This window comes from Tamandua tetradactyla, chromosome 19, assembly GCF_023851605.1.
Source record: "Tamandua tetradactyla isolate mTamTet1 chromosome 19, mTamTet1.pri, whole genome shotgun sequence".
NCBI classification, from domain to species: Eukaryota; Metazoa; Chordata; class Mammalia; order Pilosa; family Myrmecophagidae; genus Tamandua; species Tamandua tetradactyla.
The window spans coordinates 2,221,698-2,240,703 of NC_135345.1; the positions used below are offsets into that span (position 1 = coordinate 2,221,698).

General features: G+C 48.1%; 1 protein-coding gene across 1 annotated transcript in view; it reads left to right on the plus strand.

The window, feature by feature from the left end:
• Positions 1 to 664: 664 nt before the first annotated feature.
• The window catches only part of RNF4 (ring finger protein 4), a 30,700-nt gene continuing 12,358 nt past the window's right edge, over positions 665 to 19,006 (plus strand). Inside the window, exons 1-3 of the mRNA XM_077136242.1 lie at positions 665 to 1,131; positions 14,225 to 14,365; positions 17,473 to 17,587. Of these exons, the coding sequence (XP_076992357.1) occupies positions 14,357 to 14,365; positions 17,473 to 17,587 (124 nt within the window). The 5' untranslated portion in view covers positions 665 to 1,131; positions 14,225 to 14,356. The remainder of the gene's footprint in view (positions 1,132 to 14,224; positions 14,366 to 17,472; positions 17,588 to 19,006) is intronic.

Genomic DNA, 19,006 nt, shown 5'->3' on the forward strand with positions numbered 1-19,006 from the left:
TGCACTCTTTTGAGCCTGGAGTTGCCTGAAATGCCCCCCAGAAGCTCCTGACAGCTCCAGGCGTCAGCCACTAAAGCCCCTGCCTCGGTCACGGTCTCTTTCGAAACCTCGACCCCGTCTCAGTGCTCCTCCACGGGTTCAGCTCTGACTTTTCTGACCCACTACCCTCCCACCTGGCACACCTGCTCCCCAACCTGCCTCCGGGCACACTGCGCAGCCTTCAGCTTCCTGGACGTATCAGGGTTCTGGGACACAGGACCCCTCTTGCTGGAGCGCTCTCCTTCCAGCCCCCAGGTCTCTTCTGCCGGGAGCCCTCCCGGCCTTCCAGCTGCCGTGCCTCCTCGGGTTCCCGCTCATACGCTTCCTTTCCAGGCGGCCGCGAAAGGGTCCCGGGATCAGGCCCTCGCCGGGAGAGAGACGGATTCGCCGGGCCCAGGGCCTGGCTCATCGTGGGTCGCGGGCTCCCCGGAGAGGCTGCAGATCCAGGGCCAGTTTCCGGCGGGCAGCCTGGGGGCGTCGCTCCAGGAACGCTCTCCGCAAAGGCCTACTGAACAGGAAGGGAAACTGAGGCCCAGGGTGAGGACGGGATTAGGCCGCGGACTAGTGTCCAGCCCCACGCGTTGTCCGGCGTGCCGGACTGTGACCTAAGAGGAGTGACTGGGGGGCGCTGAGCTCCGCAGACCACAAGCGGGCCGGCTCGGTCTGCGGGCTGCCGGGGTCACCAAGTCACGCGCCCCCGGCCCACACACCACAACTCCCGAGATGCCACGCGGTGGAGAGCCGGTCCTCCTCGGCTCTCGCGGAAACATGGGAGCTTGAGCGGGAGGACGTGGGTGGGGCCGGAAGGAAGCCCTTTTCAAAGGAGTAATAGATAGTTTTCCTAGCCAATAGGATTGAAAATATGATTTCTCCGCCTATTGGCCGAGGAGGTAGGGGCTGTGGCGACCAATGGGGACGTGCAAGGGGCGGAGCCGAGGTCTCCAGAGCGGAAGTAGCCCTCTGTTTAGGCGGCGGCGTCTTGCTAGTTCTCCTCCGCGGTTTCCGAAGGTGCTTTCTCTGCGGGCTCGTTGGCGACGGCGCTGCGGGACTAAGCCAGCTCCACGTAAGGCCAGGCGTCGCGGGCAGGGAGCGGTAAGTCGGCGCTCCGGCAGATGCGGGGTTCAGGCTGCCTCGCGGCCTGCACAGGCCTCATTGCAGGGGCTCGGGGAGCTGCCCTGGCGCCACTCAGGCCAGCTCGGAGCCGCCCCCTCAGGGATCTCGGCCGACTCCCCGATCTCCGGCCCGCACGGATGGACGGAGGCCGGCGCTGGCAGCGGAAATGGGAAGGCCTCCCTCCGCCCTCGGCGCCCCGCAGCGGGCCGGCCGTGGGCTTAGCCTGTAACCTACGGAGGGAAACTGAGGCTTGGGGAGGGCACCGGACGCGTCCAAGGTCACTCGGAGAGGCGAGCCGGGGCAGCTCGGGGCTAAGGCGCGGGCCTGTGCGGGCCGTTCCGGGGGAGCCGTTGCGGGGTTTTGTTCCGGGTGGCGAGGCCTCCTTTGTGTCGTGCCGCCGTCGCGGGGCCTGTGTGGCCGCCTCGGTGCCTGGACCTGGGGGTGCTCCCTTCCCCGACTTGAATGGGGAAGCTTACGGTGCGGGTGGGGGGGGGGTCGGATCCTCCAGAGAGCGTCCGCCCGGCGCCTAGCTTCTAGGAGCCGCGCGGCTTCGGGCAGCTCCTTCCTACCGGGGGTGGGGGGGTGGGGCGGGAACAGGCTATGGAGGCCAGGCCCCCGCGCCTGGAGCGCCTACTCCGCCCCTGCGCCCCTGTAGTCAGGGGTATGGAGATTATTCAGATTCTTAAGGCCTGAGATTCGAAACACTATACACAAAAAATACCCCCTTTTGATCCGTTCGGGGAGAAGGAAAGGAAATTGAACCTGGGGGAGCCTGCGGTGGCTGTTTTTTGTGTGTGAAATTTCGGCTTTTGTCTTATCCTTGCTACAGCCCATCACATTCCCAATCCTTCCTCCGCTCTGCGCCTGCACCGAGTGCCCAGAGGCAGTCTCGGGGTCTCAGCTCTGCAGTCTTCAGGCGCAGAGTGCCCAGAGGCAGACTCGGGGTCTCAGCTCTCAAATTTAGTCTTTGCACTCAAATTTAGGCTCCCTAAGTGGTCGGGGAACTGAGGCCCAGAATGGTGGAGCGATCTGCCCGAGCTAGTTGGCGTTACAGCCCAGGTTTCCTGGCTATGGGACCAGGCTTTTGAGGTCAGTGACCGAGAGTTTCTGGAGCCACTGGTAACGAAAGGCGGGTATGTTGGCAGCAATTGCTTTTCTGATGGTTTCCTTTTGAAGGGGTGGGAGACTTGTTGGGCTCAATTTTATCCATGCGTTTGAGGTGAAATGGGAACGTTGAAGTGGAAACATGTACTGCTGGCCTTTCTGTTGATTTTGAGCTCTCTGCTCTGACTCAAAAATGTTCCTTTAGTACAGTGTTTCTCAATCTTTATTCCATGATTACTCCCTAACATCCTTTCAGGCTTTTTCCAGAATTACTTCTACCTTTAAATTTCTGTGCTGCATATATACTATGTTTTTTTTTTCAGATATGCGTTCTACACCTCCCTTTCTTTCAGAGTTTTCTGTTATACCTACATATGCCTCCTGAACTTGTCCACATTTTGCTGTTATTCTGTTGTTTTTCATCTTCTCTCTGTTTTATTTTAAACAGTTTCTGTTTTTTTTAACGTACTGCATGTGTGTCTGTGTTTTTTAGTAAAAACGCTATTAGAGATTTTTTGCCTCTTTTGAGAGTGCATGCTTTAGTTTACTAAGTCAGCACATTCTTAAGGTGATCTCTGTGCCAAGCTTTCTGCTTGGGTTACAAGATAACATGGGGCTGGCCGTTGTGAAGCTAAGTAGGGAAGGTGGAGAGAGTGAGAAAAATCCCCGGCAGTTGAAATATAGGTTGAGAGAGATGTGGTGTGTCAAGAGTTGAAACTGCAGAGGTAAGCAGGCACCGGACCACGAAGGGTCTTGATCTTAAGGCCAGTGGGAGACTACTGAATTGAGTTAATAAGCAGAGAAGTAACACAGTTTGCATTTTAGAAAAACTGCTATTCGTGAAAAGGATGAATTAGAAAGGTAGACAAGAATAGTGGTCCCTGGGCCACAGTTAGGAGGAAATAGAGGTAGCTTAGCCAGGGGTTGAGTGAAATGATGGAGTCAGGAACGTGGTATCTGTGATGGTTGCTTGGCAATCACTGTTCTTTGCTTACAATTCTTCTGGGAAAAAAATCCAGGTGCTACTCAATAAAAATATGTGCATAAAGTAATTGGTTTATATGATGTGTAAAAATGGATTTGCGTGTATATGTTTTGTCTTTATTTTGAAATTATTTACCTACATCTTTAACTGTACCCAAATTTGTGGTCTTTGAAGGATAAGATCGCTCATATAGACTGTTATTGGGCTGACCCTTTATCATTGAGGTATGACTTGCATCTGTATTCTTTCAGCTTGTCTCTCCTCAAGATCCTGTTTCTCAGGTGGGCTGCAGGCATTTTGAGGTTTTCGTTGAGAACAAGGGCCCAGAGCACAGCTCTGCCCCAAGGTAAGGGTTCAAGTTTGAGAAAACGTGAAGTTTGGGTATAGGGATGGGAGTGTGGGAGTGGAGGTTGCTGCTGCAAGGATCAGAAATTTCCTCTGGAAGTGTTTTGTTTAGTTTTTTCAGGCATAAGTAAGAACTGCCGAGTTTATTGGGTATCAGACATGAAGAGTAGGAAGGGCCTGGAAACTTCTCAATATTATCAGTAACTTGTTGTGCAAGAGAAGCTGTGACCGTAATGGTTTCCTGGAGCAATTATACCACCTGGTTTCCTGGTATACCCGCTAGAGTAAGTTAACTACAGCGTGTGCCTCCAGATAGCTGAATAAATTGGTTTTCTATATAGATTGATTTGACATATGCGAATTTAAAATTGAAAAATATCTGCTGTATTGCAGTCTTTAATTTTATGAGTGTAACAGCAGTTCTTTGTGATGTTAGGAATGTGACTCAGTTTTCTGTAGGGGTTACTCTTTGCTTGCGAACTAATAGCATCCCGGTTTAGTGAGTCCCTACTTATCTCTCACAGAGCCACCCTGCCAGGTGGGTGTGGTTATCTCCATTTCACATGTCCTGAGGCCCAGGAAGGACAGTGTCATTTGGCTGAGGTCACACAGTTAACAACCAGGCCAGGATCATTAGCTCATCTGAGTCCCACGGCTTTGCTCTTTTTTGCTGGGCTGTGTTATACCACACATATTATCTGGGATGGGAAAGCACGCATTCAGTTTTTCTAGTAGCTTCAAATAGTAAAAATAAAACTATGTTACTTTATATTTCCAAGTAACAGCTATGCAGAGGGACCTGATGATAAGTATTTTCAAGAAACTTAATTGGCAATGATTGCATTATATTTCTGAAGAATTTAGCTCTCGTTCCTGAGTGAGTCTCCTTGGCTCCCATAGCTAGGAGTGGTAGATTTAGCACCCATTTCACACACCCCTTCACATGGTCCTGTCGTACTTCCTTCAAGCTGTTGCCAAATTCTACTGCTTGTTGTGGTGGCATGCTTTGTCATTTGGACTAAAATTTGCTTCCTTTATTTTAAACAGTGCCTTGATGTTTTCCAGTTCTTAACTTTTCTGATCTCCCCCCTCCAAGTTGAAAATGCCTAAATGCCTCAGGTAAAAATGTTCCCTCCAGTTTTTGAAATTCTCTCTTTCTGATAAGTAACTATATTTTCATTTACAAGTCTCCATTCCCCTCCCCCCAACTGTGAAATCCATCTTTTTACCCTTTGTGAATACTCTGTACCATCTCTTCCAGGTGGATAAAATACGCATGTAATAAACTTGTTAACTTTATTTCAGTGGGGAAAAATCCTTATTTATTGAGTAAGTGCTTGTGGCAAGTGCTGTGCTCAGGGGAGGGGACACACAAAAAAGGACATTGTGGTAAGTATGTGATTTAGAGTTTTCCATGTTAAGGGAGCGCACTGAAAGAAATGATTAAATCGGAATCCAGAGGAGTGAGAGACATTGCAGTGGGTGGGCCTTGAAGGAAGAGCAGGAGTTCCTCAAACAAGGGGAAGGTGAGAGGTCTTGCACACTGAAATGAGCCCATAGTGGACAGCAGGCCCCTGGGGTACCCACAATAAGTAAAATCCCATCAGTTCTGCTTTAATATTAGTTTGATCATGAATTTGTTCCAGTGGGATAGAAATATTAGGGAACAATTTGAAGCATAATGGTGTTTCATATTTGCTTGTACACAGTTTCCTCTGTTTGGTGAATGTGAAAAATTGAACCCAGCTGAACCAAGCCATGCAGGAATACATAACTGCACACCTCCACTGCCCTCCTGCTTCCACTGCTATCTTGTGTCCTGAGCACCACCTGTGAGCCTCAGGCGTCGTAGCAGTCACCCTCCTTCCCCATCGCATAACAACTCATGAGTTGCAACCCTTCCACAGCACATCCAGGCCTGTTTCAAAGTAGTGTCATGGCCATTGTGTAGTGTGTGTGTATTTCTTAGCTGTTTTACCATATGTGGAATTACACTGCTGGTTTCATTAAGTTCTTATCTTCCTTTTTTTAATATACCTGACAAAGTTTTTGTTTGTTGTGTCCCTAACTCCATTTTTCCCATAAGCCCTGTGTTTTTATGCATAACATGGTGATGTTTAGAGATATGTTATAGCATAACTGACTATAACTGCACGTGAGGCAGAAAGGTCAAGGGTGGGTCGGGAAGGGGAGGTGGGCTACATTATAAGGTACTAAATGATGCATTGGCCCATGTCTGTAGGAAAAGGTGTGATCATTCGGGAGCATTAGCAAAATTCTTGGGTCCTTTGGCATGTGGTGATCTTTTTTTATTTCTTTAGGCCTTTATACTTAAGGTTCTTCTTTCTGTTCTTGTGCTTTTCCTGTCTCCACTAAAACATTCCCATTATAGAAGGTGCTTCCCACTCTTTATGGCCAAGGATTTTGACTTTGATTTTCTCTATTTTTACCACCGATGCAGAGTGTTGAAGGAGAGTTGAAGAAGGCCTGGCTTAGGGCTTCATTAGCGCCAAATCCCACTGCCAAGAAAAGTGTCCCTAAAGGAACTGGGTTTGGTAGCTCTGGTAACAGCTTGCGTCCAATTGTTAGCCAGCCCACAGGTACATCTGTCTGAGGTAGGAGGGAAGGCCTGAGCTGAGGGTCCCTGGAAGTCAGCCTCCCTGGGATCAGGGCCTTCGATTGTGCGTACAAGGGGGTTCCTACTGTGGAGCACTGCTCAGCTGCCCCTCCTGTGTTGGTATAAAGAACTGAAATTGTCAGCTGTCAGACCCCCAGGGTCTACTTTTAGTGGCTGATTTGAGCCATTTAACATTTCTGGACTCACTCCACACCCACATCACCTCCCTCCTACCCTGCGGATCTACATGGTAAAAGCAGCTAAGCCTCTTAGTGGCCTTCTGTCTGACTCCATGCTGGGGCATGGTCAACCCAGGCTGGCAGCTGGGCCTGCACAGCCTGTGGCCAGTGACCCTGGGCACTGGGAAGAGTGAGAGGTTGTAGTTGGCCTTGAGGGCCTGAGTCATATTTGCCTCCATATCTCTTGTAAGGATCCAAAGGGGTGGATCCTTAGGTATCCTCATTCATTACCCTTGCTCCTGACCCCTGCAAATGGGTTCGTGCAGCCAGGCCTCCAGAGCCCAGACCAGGCTGGCTGAAAGAAAGTTGGAAGTTAATTGTCAGGTAGGTGGGGAAGCCATGGAGCTTCCATGCTGTCCAAGGGAAACTTTTTTATAAAGGCATGTATAGAGACCAGGTATTCAGTTTCTTAGCTGGTACAGTGAGTAGATTGGAGTTGGTGTCTTCGAATATCCCTCCCAGTTCTGAAAATCCTCTAACTCAGTTACTTGTACAGCTTCAGCAGACAAAGCTGTTAGAGAATTAGAATGCCCCCAGGCTCCAGAGATGTCATGGACATTGGGAGAAATTTTTTGTAATATTGCCTGAGAAGCTATGGAGAAATTTGTGAGAAGAGAAGGAACAAAGCTCAGTCTTCAGCCAACCATGCCTTAGGTGTGGCCTAGTGATCCCTGGAACCGGGGTGTGTGTGTGGGGGGTCCTGCTGCTGAAGAATTTCCTTACAGGTATTTCAGGGGTTATGGCCCATGGCAGAACATTTTTTAATATTTGGTTAATATTCACAATGTCTAGTTAAAATGCTTAGCTCCAGGCCCATAGGTCTCTGAAGAAAATATTACATGAAGTTTATTTTTAATTTTTTACATTTACATTTTTTCATCAGTTTTGGAAAAGCTTACGTCCATTCTTAATCCTTGGTCCTTACTGTCAAGGCATGGATCACGTAAATAGGACATCTCTCAATAGACGACTGTTCTGTTTTGCTAGTAGAAGCAAAAGGCATTGTTGATGGGCCTTGTGTTTGGAGAACAGGAAAGGGTTTCCCTGCCAGCCCTGTGACAGATCACTTAGTATGTGTGAAGGCCTTTTGGCTCTAATGCTCCCTTCAGGCCTAGAGGCATTGCTGTGATGCCTGATGGCTGGTGGTGGCTTCACGAGGATCAAAGGGGAAATTTATTATTAGACCTAGTTTAGTTACGAGTGTACCTCACTGCCTCCCCAAGCATAGTCTGCACTTTCCGCTTTTACCAATTCCTTCCTCTAGTCCCTGTGAAAGCCTTTGGGGAGACCATTGTTCAAGATCTGTGAGCCTCTCTAGGAGTGAATAATGGGGAGAGGTCCACCCCCATGCTTCTGTGCCCACTTGCTTCAGCCTCCGGAGTTCTCTAAGTCTGAGAAGTCGTGATTAGCTGCATCCTGCCAAGTCTTTTTTGGAAATGAATAAAACCTTGCTCAGAGCCAGAAATATTTGTACAAGAACTTGAGTAGAGATAAGGAAAGCCTGGTCCTCTCTTGTTCCAGTTTCACTTGAGGGAGAAGGTTTGCTTTGCTCTCATCTTGGAGCACTAATTTGTAAGAAGAGCTACAATTTCTGACCCTTTGACGTGATACATACTGAGTGTCTATGTGGTTCATTAAGTTGCAGGTTTATAGTTCTAAGGCTATAAAAAATGTTCAAATTAAAGTATCCAGGGAGAAACGCCTTGGCTCAAGAAGGGCCTATAGGTCTGGAGCAGCTCTGTCATCTGGGAAGGCACAGGGCTGGCATCTGGTGGGGCTTTGACTTCTCATTTCAGAATGCCTTTGCCTGGGGCATTTTCCATCTGCATCTCCAGCGGTCTCTGCCTGTGCCAGCTCTGAAGCTTTTTCCAAAGTGATTCCCTCCTTAAGGACTCCAGTAAGCAACCTCACCTTGAATGGGTAGAGATACATCTCCATGGCAACCAGGTAATCAAAAGGCCCCACCCAACAATATTGAATCAGGGTTAAAGAACATGGCTTTTCTGGGTACACAACAGTTTCAGACCAGCACATTTTCTCCTCTGGACCCCCAAAAGACATGCTTTTTCCATATACAAAAGAATTCCATTGCAATATCACCAAATCTTAAAGCATTTCAGTAACAAAATTCACTTCTAGCTGTGGACCTGTAAAACTCAGAATGTTTTCTGCTGCCAGTATACAAAGGTCGCTCCTATACTTCTAGACCCTGGAGCAGTGCCTGCCCCAAAATAGGCATTCGTAATAGTTCTTGAAATAGTCAGCTGGCGGATTTGCCTCCTAAGCACTTCTCATTTGCTGTTTGTTTCACTTATGTAAAAGCTACAAAGTAAGGGATGTCTTTTCCACATTAAAGATTAGGCATGGGGTCCAGTATTTGCACAAGGCTACGGGGCTGACATGATTGGGGCCTGGATGATTTGATCACCTACTTGGCCATGAACCCTCATTTGTAGAACCAGCAAGAGGCTCATGTTTTTCTTGGGTAGTAAGGCATGATGACTGATGTGCTTTGGCATCACAGTTCCAGTTTAAGAAGCTGTAGGATGGAAGGCATTGGTAACTTTTTTTTTTTTTTTTTAACGTGGGCAGGCACCAGGAATCGAACCCGGGTCCTCTGGCATGGCATTGGTAATTTTTAATGATCATGCCAAGTGCCCAGAGTAGGCTCTACCATTGGCCCTGGGACGTTGCTAGTGACTGTGACAGGTTGGCTGGGCTAAGTAGAGCTTTGGAATAGTCTCACTGTTTGATATGCATTCTTTTGAAATTCCATCTGTGGGAATATTTTAAAAATATATATGGGAAAACTTATGGTTTAAAGGGTAGGGAGATGTGGGCTAGATAGTACAACCCCTGCCTGGTCAGGGCCTGACATTGGCATTTCCTTGATGAAATGAGAATATTTAGGTTCTACCTTTAGCACACCAGCATGCACCGAGGTTACCCTGGCTGGCTCATCCTAACTCCCAGTGTATCTGCATCACCATTGGTGAATTTACAGTGTCAACTACCTGATTGGTGCTACACAGGATGAGTGGCCCCAAGTGCTTGCACAGCCTCTCCCCTAGAAATGCAGAGAAGTCACGCTACAGTTGGTGTTACTTGGTGATCGTAGTACCAGGTTAGTGGGAGTTAGGGCCTGATTTTCAGTGGGTGATTGCACTCAGCTTGGCTGTCCTGGCCTGGCTTGAGAGCTCTGTGTGCTTACCAAGAGGCTGGTCTGGACAGAGAAGCAGCTCATCAGAACAGCTTTTCCGTTGGACAAGCTGAGTAGTTGCTGCTTGTTCTGTTTCTTTCCTGTCATCAGTTGTAGGAATAACTCTGCCTTCTGACTAGCACAGTACCTGTTTTCTGCCTGTTTCTTGCCATTAGGTACTGCTTTTCTTTGTCAGATTCCTGCTAGGGTTTGGATCAGGGAAAGAGGGTCAGTGGCTTTACTGGAAGAAAATTAACTTCTAACAATAGCAGTGATTAATCAGTAAGAACCCAGAAAGTACTAAGCGCATCAGTTCCCTCCTCCCAGCCGTATGGTCATCTTTCTCTTCCTCTTATACTCTGCCACTGCTTCTGCACCAAGCTGAGTTTCTCCATTCCTGGGTTCCTGTAGGAGTCCCCTAACCAGTGTACATTGTCTTGTTCAGTGTCCCAGATGCCCTCACAGCATAGAGGGGACATGAGCAATCTCTGTAAATGCAAGTCTTAGAGTGTTATCTGTTGTAAAACTCTCAGAGGCCGCCTTCCTGATGTTCTTTATGTAGCTGTTATGCTCTGGACCCTGTTGACACTCTCTCACATCCCACCCACCCACACCATCCTCGCCTGGGGCTTTCTTCTTTCCCATCCCCATTTCACTTGTCTCCATTGTCGCTTTCTCCAGGGAGCCTATCTTGGCCCTAAGAGCAGTTTGGGCTTGGGGTGCAGCTTCTGGGTTGTGGCTTCCACTTGCTGGGAACAGCCCTCCTGGGTATCAGGGGCCCACTTCCTCGGGATGGTGTCCCTGGGCCTCGTTTAGCTCTCCCCACTGGTCAGCACTCCTGACAGATTGCTTCTTCCTCCTTTAAAGTCTGAATTTTGTCTCATCGCTCCAAGTCCTCTAGTTTTTATTCTCTTTCTCCACCTGCCTCCCTATATTTTCACATAGAAAATGATAGCTTGATCCTCACTCGAGTTTTCCTGAGATTTTTTGCTATCTTTCTGACAGTTTTACCTGGATATTCCAGACCCAACATTTCTAAAGCTGGGATTCTTTGCCCTCCTCATCTGCTTTTCTCCCTTCCCTAAGTTTGAGTCTGTGGTGTCACATCTACCCAGCTGGATGCCTTTGCATGAGTTGCTTCTGTCAAAGTCTATTTGCCTTGGGAGTTCTGGGCCTCTGGTCTTGCTGTCCAGTCCTAGTGCTGCTGTCCCAGGCCTTTTCTTAGTGTCGGGGATACTGTCGACCACCCCCTTACTCTTCCTCCTCAACCTGAAGTCATTTTTTCTTTCAAGAAATAGAAAATTAACATCTCCTTTGGACAAGACACTGTCTCTGCAAAGTAGATAGAACCCCTGTGCTCATGTGACACCTGAGTGAAGCTGTCCCAGTGACTGCAGAGACTAGAGGATGGTAGAAAAAGCTGTTGGCTGAGCCGGAGGAGCAGTGGCATTTGGGGGTGGGCAGTATGTTGGAGGAAGGAGGAGGAGGCAGGACTCCCTTCTGGGTAAACTAAATTTGAGAAACTTGAAACACATCATCTGTGTCCTAGATTGTCTCTAGAATTAGTACATCTGATTCTGTCACTAACAGTGTATTTATGTAAGAGTGTGGGTTCTGGCATCCGGGTGCCTTGGCTTAAGTCCGGGCTCTCATATTTACTAGTTGTGGTCTTTGGGCAGATTACTTCAGGCGTCCTTCACTTCCTCATGTGTAAGTGGTGCTAGGAGGATTACACCAGGTGGTGTTTGGAAAGCACCAGACCTTGTGCGTAGGAAGTGGTCAGTGGGCTTCACCTGTTGTTAATTTTATTGTTCTGAAGGCCTCTGTCTTCTGCGGGATCTGTAGTCTGGGAGCTGGTTGGAGCTCTCTGTCCCACAGACCTCTGCCCTGTGTCTGCAGCTGCACTTCCGTATTTCCACACTCTTCTGCTTGGAATACCCATTTCTTACTGATGTCCTGGTGAAATCCAACTCCTTGGTAGATTTTCCAACTTTACCTGCTCTTCAGATTCCCCAAAAAATAACTGATTTGGCAGGAATTGCCGGATCGACCCTGAGTGTGGAAGGGCATAAAAGGCGTGAAGAGCTAGAGACACAGAGCGGGCTCCCCAGGGACACGGGGTCTCGCTGAGCCCCAGGATACACGGGACGACTTCTGAAGGGTGGTAGACCGTGTCTGGGAACGTCACATCTTTAACAACTGCGTTTGAAAAGACTCAGAACCTACAGAGTGAGAGGCAAGCGGCTTCTGGAACAGCCAAGGGATATCAGTCTCAGACACATCTTTCCTTCTCTGACGGTGATGCCTTGTTCGGATTTTCTCAATTCTAAGATGCACTGGTTTGGGACGATTTTTCAGAAAAAAGAAAGAAACTACATTATGGGTACATACCCAAATGTAAGATGCTCCTTCGTATTAAAAACATAAATGTGAGCATTAGAACCCAGAAATGTGACAGGACTGGGACTGTGACCCCTGAAGGGAAGTTGGAGTATAGCTCCCAGCTGTTCACACCTGTGGGGACCTGTCTTTGCCCTGGCCGGAGCCTCCACCTTGAATGCCAACCTAGATGGAGAGGCTGGACTGACAGGGTGTTGCTTTGGAAAGTGCTTGTGCCGTTCTGAATGCGTGAGAGCATCATTGGTCCTGCAGTGTGCACCAGGCTGTAAGGGCCAGGAGAATATCCAATTGCGTGCTGGCTGCCTGTGACAGAGTCCTGGGATTCTTTCCTCTAAACTGCTGAGAGTCGAGACAGAGAATGTAATGTCCCTGTAGTGCTCAGATGGGGCCGGACTGCAAGGTGCTGGAGAAGGTGGCATCAGATGGGGCCGGACTGCAAGGTGTTGGGAAGGTGGCATCAGATGAAGGCAGCATGGCTCAGGCTGGATAATCCCCTTGGGCTTCTCCTAAAGAATTTCTGGCATCCCCTCATAAAGTTAAGCCTTGTCTTCCTGTGCTATTTCACACCTAGTTCAGGGGCTTTGGTGTAACATAAACCTTAGCTGCCTGCCAGCCCCCCAACCTTCCCCCTCCCGTCGACCTCAGATGGGGTGAAGAAGTTTGCAGCCCTGTTCTTTTCTGGAGAGCGGGGTGGGGCTATGCCTTACATAGCCCTGCACGGCTGCAGCGGAGGTGTGGAGCCGCTGTGGGAGGCGAGTCTACCAGCCTTGCGGGGCAGGAGCAGGAGTGGTGTTGTCTTCCCCCCATGCCCGGCACTACCTTTGTACCTGCCTGGACTTAGGTGGTTGTCACAGGCCCATCTTTGCAGCTGTTGGCTTCTCCAGACAGGCCACTCCTGGGTCGTTAAAACTCTGATAAACCATGCATGCCCTTAGATGAGAAATAACCACAACTGTGAGCATCACCATGAACATCTGCATCTCACTTCAAAAAGCTAACCTATGCAATCAAAGGATTTTTATCCTCCAATCTCTTCTACTTTAATACATTAATATTTCTGTTTTTTCCTTTTAGACTTCCTCTTTTAAGGTACCTGACCCTCAAACAACTGACCTTTATCTCCACCTCTCAACAAGTGGTTCAGCCTTTCCTCCACCAACCAAAAGTATCTCAACAGGGGACTGGACGAGACTGTTTTCTTCCGTGTGACCCAGCTGCTAGCCCCACTCTGCCCCTGTTTGCCTACTCCCTGATCCTGACGACTTTACCATTGTAGAACTACAAGAAAAAACAACTCAGATTGCAAGAAAAAAGACGAGTTCAGACCCTAACTGCTCTAAGTTCAAACTTACCCTGGACCTCTCCCTCCTTTCCCTCTTATCTGGGCATCCAGATACTCTGAGAGGCTCCTAGGTGGGTAGTTCCTTATCTCCCTCTCCCACTCAGCCCGACTCTCCCGACTCCAGGAGGCCCAGTGATGACACAGGAAAATGTTCTGAACCGAGCCGTCCTCATCACGCCACGGCACGTCCCTCCCTCCCAGTGACCACCCACCGTCTTCCAGGGCTTTTTCTCCAACCCACTCAGAGCCGTTTACAAGCTGCCTGTTGTTTGTTTCAGTGGAGTTGAGTTCTTTCTCCCCATTGCCTGTATAGCCGGTTTTTCTTTCCTTTTTTTAATTTTTTATATTTTTATTGACAAATTTTCACATGGTGTATAAATGCCTCACAGGATCATCCCAAGTTGTATATTCATCACCATTATCGTTCTTAGAACATTTGCATCAGTCCAGAAAAAGAAAAAGAGGTTCTGGAGTCAGTTCCTTCATGTGTGCAGTGAAAGCCGTAATCTCTGTCCATTCGCTGTTACTGTGAGGTGTGAGAAAGCAGCTGGGTTTTTGTTGTGGTGGTGGCTGTTCTGACTCTCTCATCTTATTCCCAGCAGCTGCTGTAGAACTTTGCCCAGGTTTCAACAGCCAAAAGAAGGGCAGTGGATAGCATGATAGTTATGATGGCAAGCTTTGGGATCCAGCAGTCCTGTCTTCCACCAGAATAATGTGGGATTAAATGTAAAGTGTTTGACGAAATACTTAGTTTACAGAAGGGCTGGGTAAATTGCCAAACTGAACTTTGTTCTTGATGTGGGTGGCAGCACTGATCAAACTTGATCTCTCTGGTTTTCAGGATTTGAAGGTACTGGAAATCCATCTGGCCCCAAAGTCTTGTGCAGGACAGAGACTGACCAGCCTGTGGTGAGGTGATTGAGAGCTCCCAGCGGGCCCCTTTCCTATCAGTAGATAGGAGCCAGAGCACACAATGAGCACAGTAAGTTCCCCAGCATGTGGGTTTATTTTCAGAGCTAAGAAACTGCACGCAGCCCATTAGCAGGGATAAAGGTGCTTCTGAGTAACAGGGTATATGCAGAGACCTTCTGTTGGTTGCTCCAAATATGTGTATCTCACGCTGAATTCAGTGTCAAGGGTGGTGCTACGACTGCCAGAAGACAGAAGGCTGGTGAGGAATGGCCTGAAGTTTAGAAATTTCATGCCTTTTGAGCAGCTGTCAATGTCCTAGAAATATTAGGGCTCTGGTTTCCTTAAACAAGCATTTCTCTAATCATTCGCAAACTGTTTTCCTCCCAGTTAAGTTTTGGTCCAATGTGAGCATATTATTAATAATCGGTAGTGAGAGTTTTCTTACATACAGGGACCACAGTTAATGAGTCGTTTTAACTACTTTTAGGGCTTTTACCAAATCTCAGAAGCAGCTGTCACCCAGAGCCGTTGGGTTCTAAAGACTGCCCGGAAGTCCCCGCAGCCCCAGTTCCCTCCCTGCTGACAGTCAACACTCCCCAGGGTGACTCTAAGGAACAGAGTCTCAGAACAGTTGCTTCTGTGATACTCGGTTCTTGTCGGGTAGACCAGATGGGAAACAGCCTCCTCGTCGCTTTCCGTGCTCAGGGGCACGGTGATTTGTACAGGAAAGGTGGAGAGCTGGGGAGATGAGGTTAGACGAACACCTCCGGGAGTGGACAGTGATGAGAATCCTGTAGATCCTGTTCTCTGGCCTCCTGGCCACCTCTGACCCTCATTTGTGCCTTTTGCTCAGAGGGACCAAAGGGCCTTCTCAACTGGACCCACCCTTTTAAAAGGCAGGAGTGGTTTTAGATAATGACCCCACCCCACCTTAGTCCTTAATCCACAGGTTGCCACCACTGCTCTCACCTGTAGGGAAATAGATGGGGTGAGCCTTGGCGCCTCACCTCTGCAGCCCCAGACCTGCACAAGAACATCTGGGAGAGACAAAGCAGCAGCAGAGAGCGTGTGAAGAAACTGGTTAAAATAGCCTAAGAAATATATAAATAACATTTATGTAGTAGTGATGATGGTCAGTTTTAATCACAGCCTGAAACTTTGGCAGTTCAGTTAAGAAAAAAGGAGCAGCATTAGAAGAATGAAAGGAGGGCAGGTGGGAGAGAATCACTCGCGTCCTCTAGGCCTTACTGACTCTGAGGACAGACACTATGCTTCCTGCCCACGGGGAGTTCCCGGAGTCTGTGCTCTGGTGGATGTGGAGGACAGTAGCAGTAAAGGGAGGAGGGGGCTTTGAAAGAAAGAGGTCCAGGTATGGTTCAGCCTAGGAGGCTAAAGAAGGTCTCAAGAGAGGAGGTGACACTAGAATAGATTCCTGAAAGTTCTGTGTGGACTGGCCACATGAGAAGGGGAGAGGGCAGTCGAGAAGAACCTCAGTATAAAGACTGGAGATACCAGAAGAGCTGCTGGGAAATTGAGAGAATTTACTGTGGCAGCATGGGAGTTTGAGGGTGGCAAGGATTGAGGTGGGATAGAGTTACTCCAGTTACCCACAAGGGAGTTTCAGGGCCCCGGGCTTTGGCCAAGGCCCAGGGTTGCTTGGCTGGCTCCCTTGGTGGGAGGAAAGAGGGTGACTGGGAAGGGGACATGAAGGGTCTGTTCAGTAGTGCCTCACTTCAGACCAAGGGTGCAGGACAACTTCAGGCCTTCTTAGGTCCCTGAGAAGCTCCATTTCCAGAACTTCTCGGGTTACGTTCAGAGCAGCCATCTGAATTGCAGGTTGCGTTAGGCTCATCTCTGTCCCCCGGTCAGGGTTGGAGTCGGGTATGGGTGCTCCTAGGTCTCATGTTGCGTCTCACTGACATGACCTTGTCCTTCCTGAGTTAGGAATAAAATGGCAAGCAGTCCAAGATGGGAAAAATGACATAATAGGGAATATAAGGAACCAGAATAATGTCTTCATCTGTCCTCAGAGCTTTACATCCGTCATCTCGTTGAGTCCCTGTGACAGCTCCACAAGGCAGGCACTTCTGGTGAAGTCTAGTCCAAGAAGTTGAGTCACTGTCCTGGGTCACCCAGTAGGAAGGTGTGGAGCTACGTGCAGAATTGCTGGTCCAGTGCCAGGGAAGGAAGGAACACCGAGATGTAGGGGTCCCAGGATCATTGGGGGCAGTGCAGAGAGGCAGAGGCCAGGTGGCAGGGCCAGTTATCTCTCCTTTGGGTGGGCTTCAGGGAGGCATGTTCTCACCTTGTCTCTTGGGGCAGCCAGGTCAGAAATGCAGGGCGTCTGGCAGGTGTGGCCCAGGGAGGGGGAAGAAAGATTGGTTTAGAATATGTAGATGGAGAGCCTGAGCCCTCCCAAAGGTGGGGCACTCAGGCAGCCCACTGGGGGCCCCAGGAGACCGTCTGGTCAGGTAGAAAGCTACTTTGGTTCCTTGAGCTAGAATGACAAGGGGAACGATTTAAAGGGTACAAATCATACTTGATAGTACCCTGAAAGGTTGGAGACCTTGTTCCCTGAAGGAAGACCAGCTCTCGCAGTGGATATAACTGCGAGACTGAAGAGACTGATGTTCTTTGAGTTAAAAAGCAAAAAGAGCTGCATAAAGCTGAATTCAATTTCAGGGAAGATAGGTCTATAACATGGTTAATGGAAGGGACTTCCAGTCTTTTGATTGGCTGGGGCGCCCACTGCCAAGGCCAAATCCTGATTTGGACCAAGAGGCTTCTAGAGAGGAATCTGCCATATACTTTTTTTTTTCCACATGGGCAAACACTGGGAATTGAATCCAGGTCTCTGGCATGGCAGGCAAGAATTCTGCCACTGAGCCACCGTGGCCTGCCCTGCCATGTATTTTCTATATAACTGGTAATTTAATATACTGAAAATTTTACTTTATGAAATTTTAATTGACTGTATGATTTGGATGATTTCTTTCTCTATAAACATTCAGCGTTCTATAGCCTCAAGTTTTGAAAGGCTCCAACCTTATATTTACTCATTATCTTCTTAATACATTTGAAATATTCCTGTGTTGACCTGTTTTCTTTTTACTTAGACTTGTTGCTGAAAAATCCTGTTAGTCATGTGAATGCTTCTTTTCCCCTCAATACTCACAGAGAAAGCGTCGTGGTGGAACAATGCATTCTAGACAAGCCCACAAGCGAACTCAGGAAGCAGCCTCCACGCCCGAGATGGCCTTGGAAGCAGAACCCATAGAGCTTGTAGAAAGTGGTAAGACTGTAGGCAGTGCCCATGGCCATGGGGCTTTGGAGGGGCGGCCATGGGGCATGGTGGGCTGCACAGGCTTTGGGGTCAGTCGATGCCTGAAGCTGCCATTTACCAGCTGGGTGACCGTGTGCAGGTTACTGAACTTTGTAGCCTGTTTCTTCATCTGAAATGCAGGAAAAGTCCAGCAACTACTACTTAGAGTTATTAGAAGGCAGAAATAAGTCAGTGACACAGAACACTTCGAACCATGCTTGGCAGATAGCACTGACACACGCGGTTACCTGTTTTCCTCTGCGCTTTAAAGTATCTATTTTAAATCCTCCAAAATCACAGAAACCTACCCCCTTTCCACCGGTGGTCTCCATTGCTTATCACTTTTTCCACATAAGATTTAAAGCTGAATTGGTAAGAGCTGTACTTTGCCCCCTTTATGGTACCCCCACTAGGGTTTGGAAATGATGATGCAGCTGGGGGAGCCATTCAGCCCACTGGTAACCTACAGCAGATAGGGTGAGAGACTGCCCTGAGCCCAGCTTTTCTATGATAGATTGTGTTTCTGATTGCTTTACCACCTGAAGTACTCTGCTTTCCTCTTAGGGGGTTTTATTAAGACACAGAATTGCCCAACAACGCAGGCTTGTGGACAGAGCTGTCGGGGAACTTGGTTCAGGCAGAGACCGACATGCCCACCAGCAAATGAATCCAGACCTTTTGCTCTGTAGTTTTTTTTTTTTGAAACACAAACATTCTTAACATATGATCATTCCTTTCTACCTTTCTACGTATGTAATCAGTGATTGTTTTTCTAATGCAGATGCTTGCAAACTTGCATTTTAAAAAGAAACAACTTGGTCTGAGATTTCCGAGTTCTCTGTGTTCTCTATATTGTTTCTAGTCTCTGAGTTTTTGCTTCTGTCAGCTAATTCCTAAAAGACCACTTCTTTGCCTACCAGCTAGGACCCCACTTTTCTCTGTGCCCAGAGCTTAGGCCTGGTGACTCTGCCTTCCTTGCAGGGAGTCTAGGGGGGAAGATCAGGTGGCCGTTGAAAAGGAAGAGATCATTTGTGTAAGCTACTTGAGATATCTGTGACGTATTATGGTTTTAATTTTTGAGAAGCTTTTTAATCAAAGAAAATAAAACAAGTTAGAACATGTTAAATTGCATGTCACTTTCCCTAAATTTATATTAAACAAATAGTATTTCTAAAAATTTTACCTTCATTTTTTTTAATATATTTTAAAGATGTTTATCTGTAGTATACAATCAGTGGCATCACTTCTTGGTCTTTTGGCCAAGATCAAGGGTACAATCAGTGGCTCACAATTTCATCACATAGTTGTGTATTCATCATCATGATCATTTTTAGAACATTTGCATCATTCCTGAAAAAGAAAAAATTCGTACATCTTATACCCTTACCC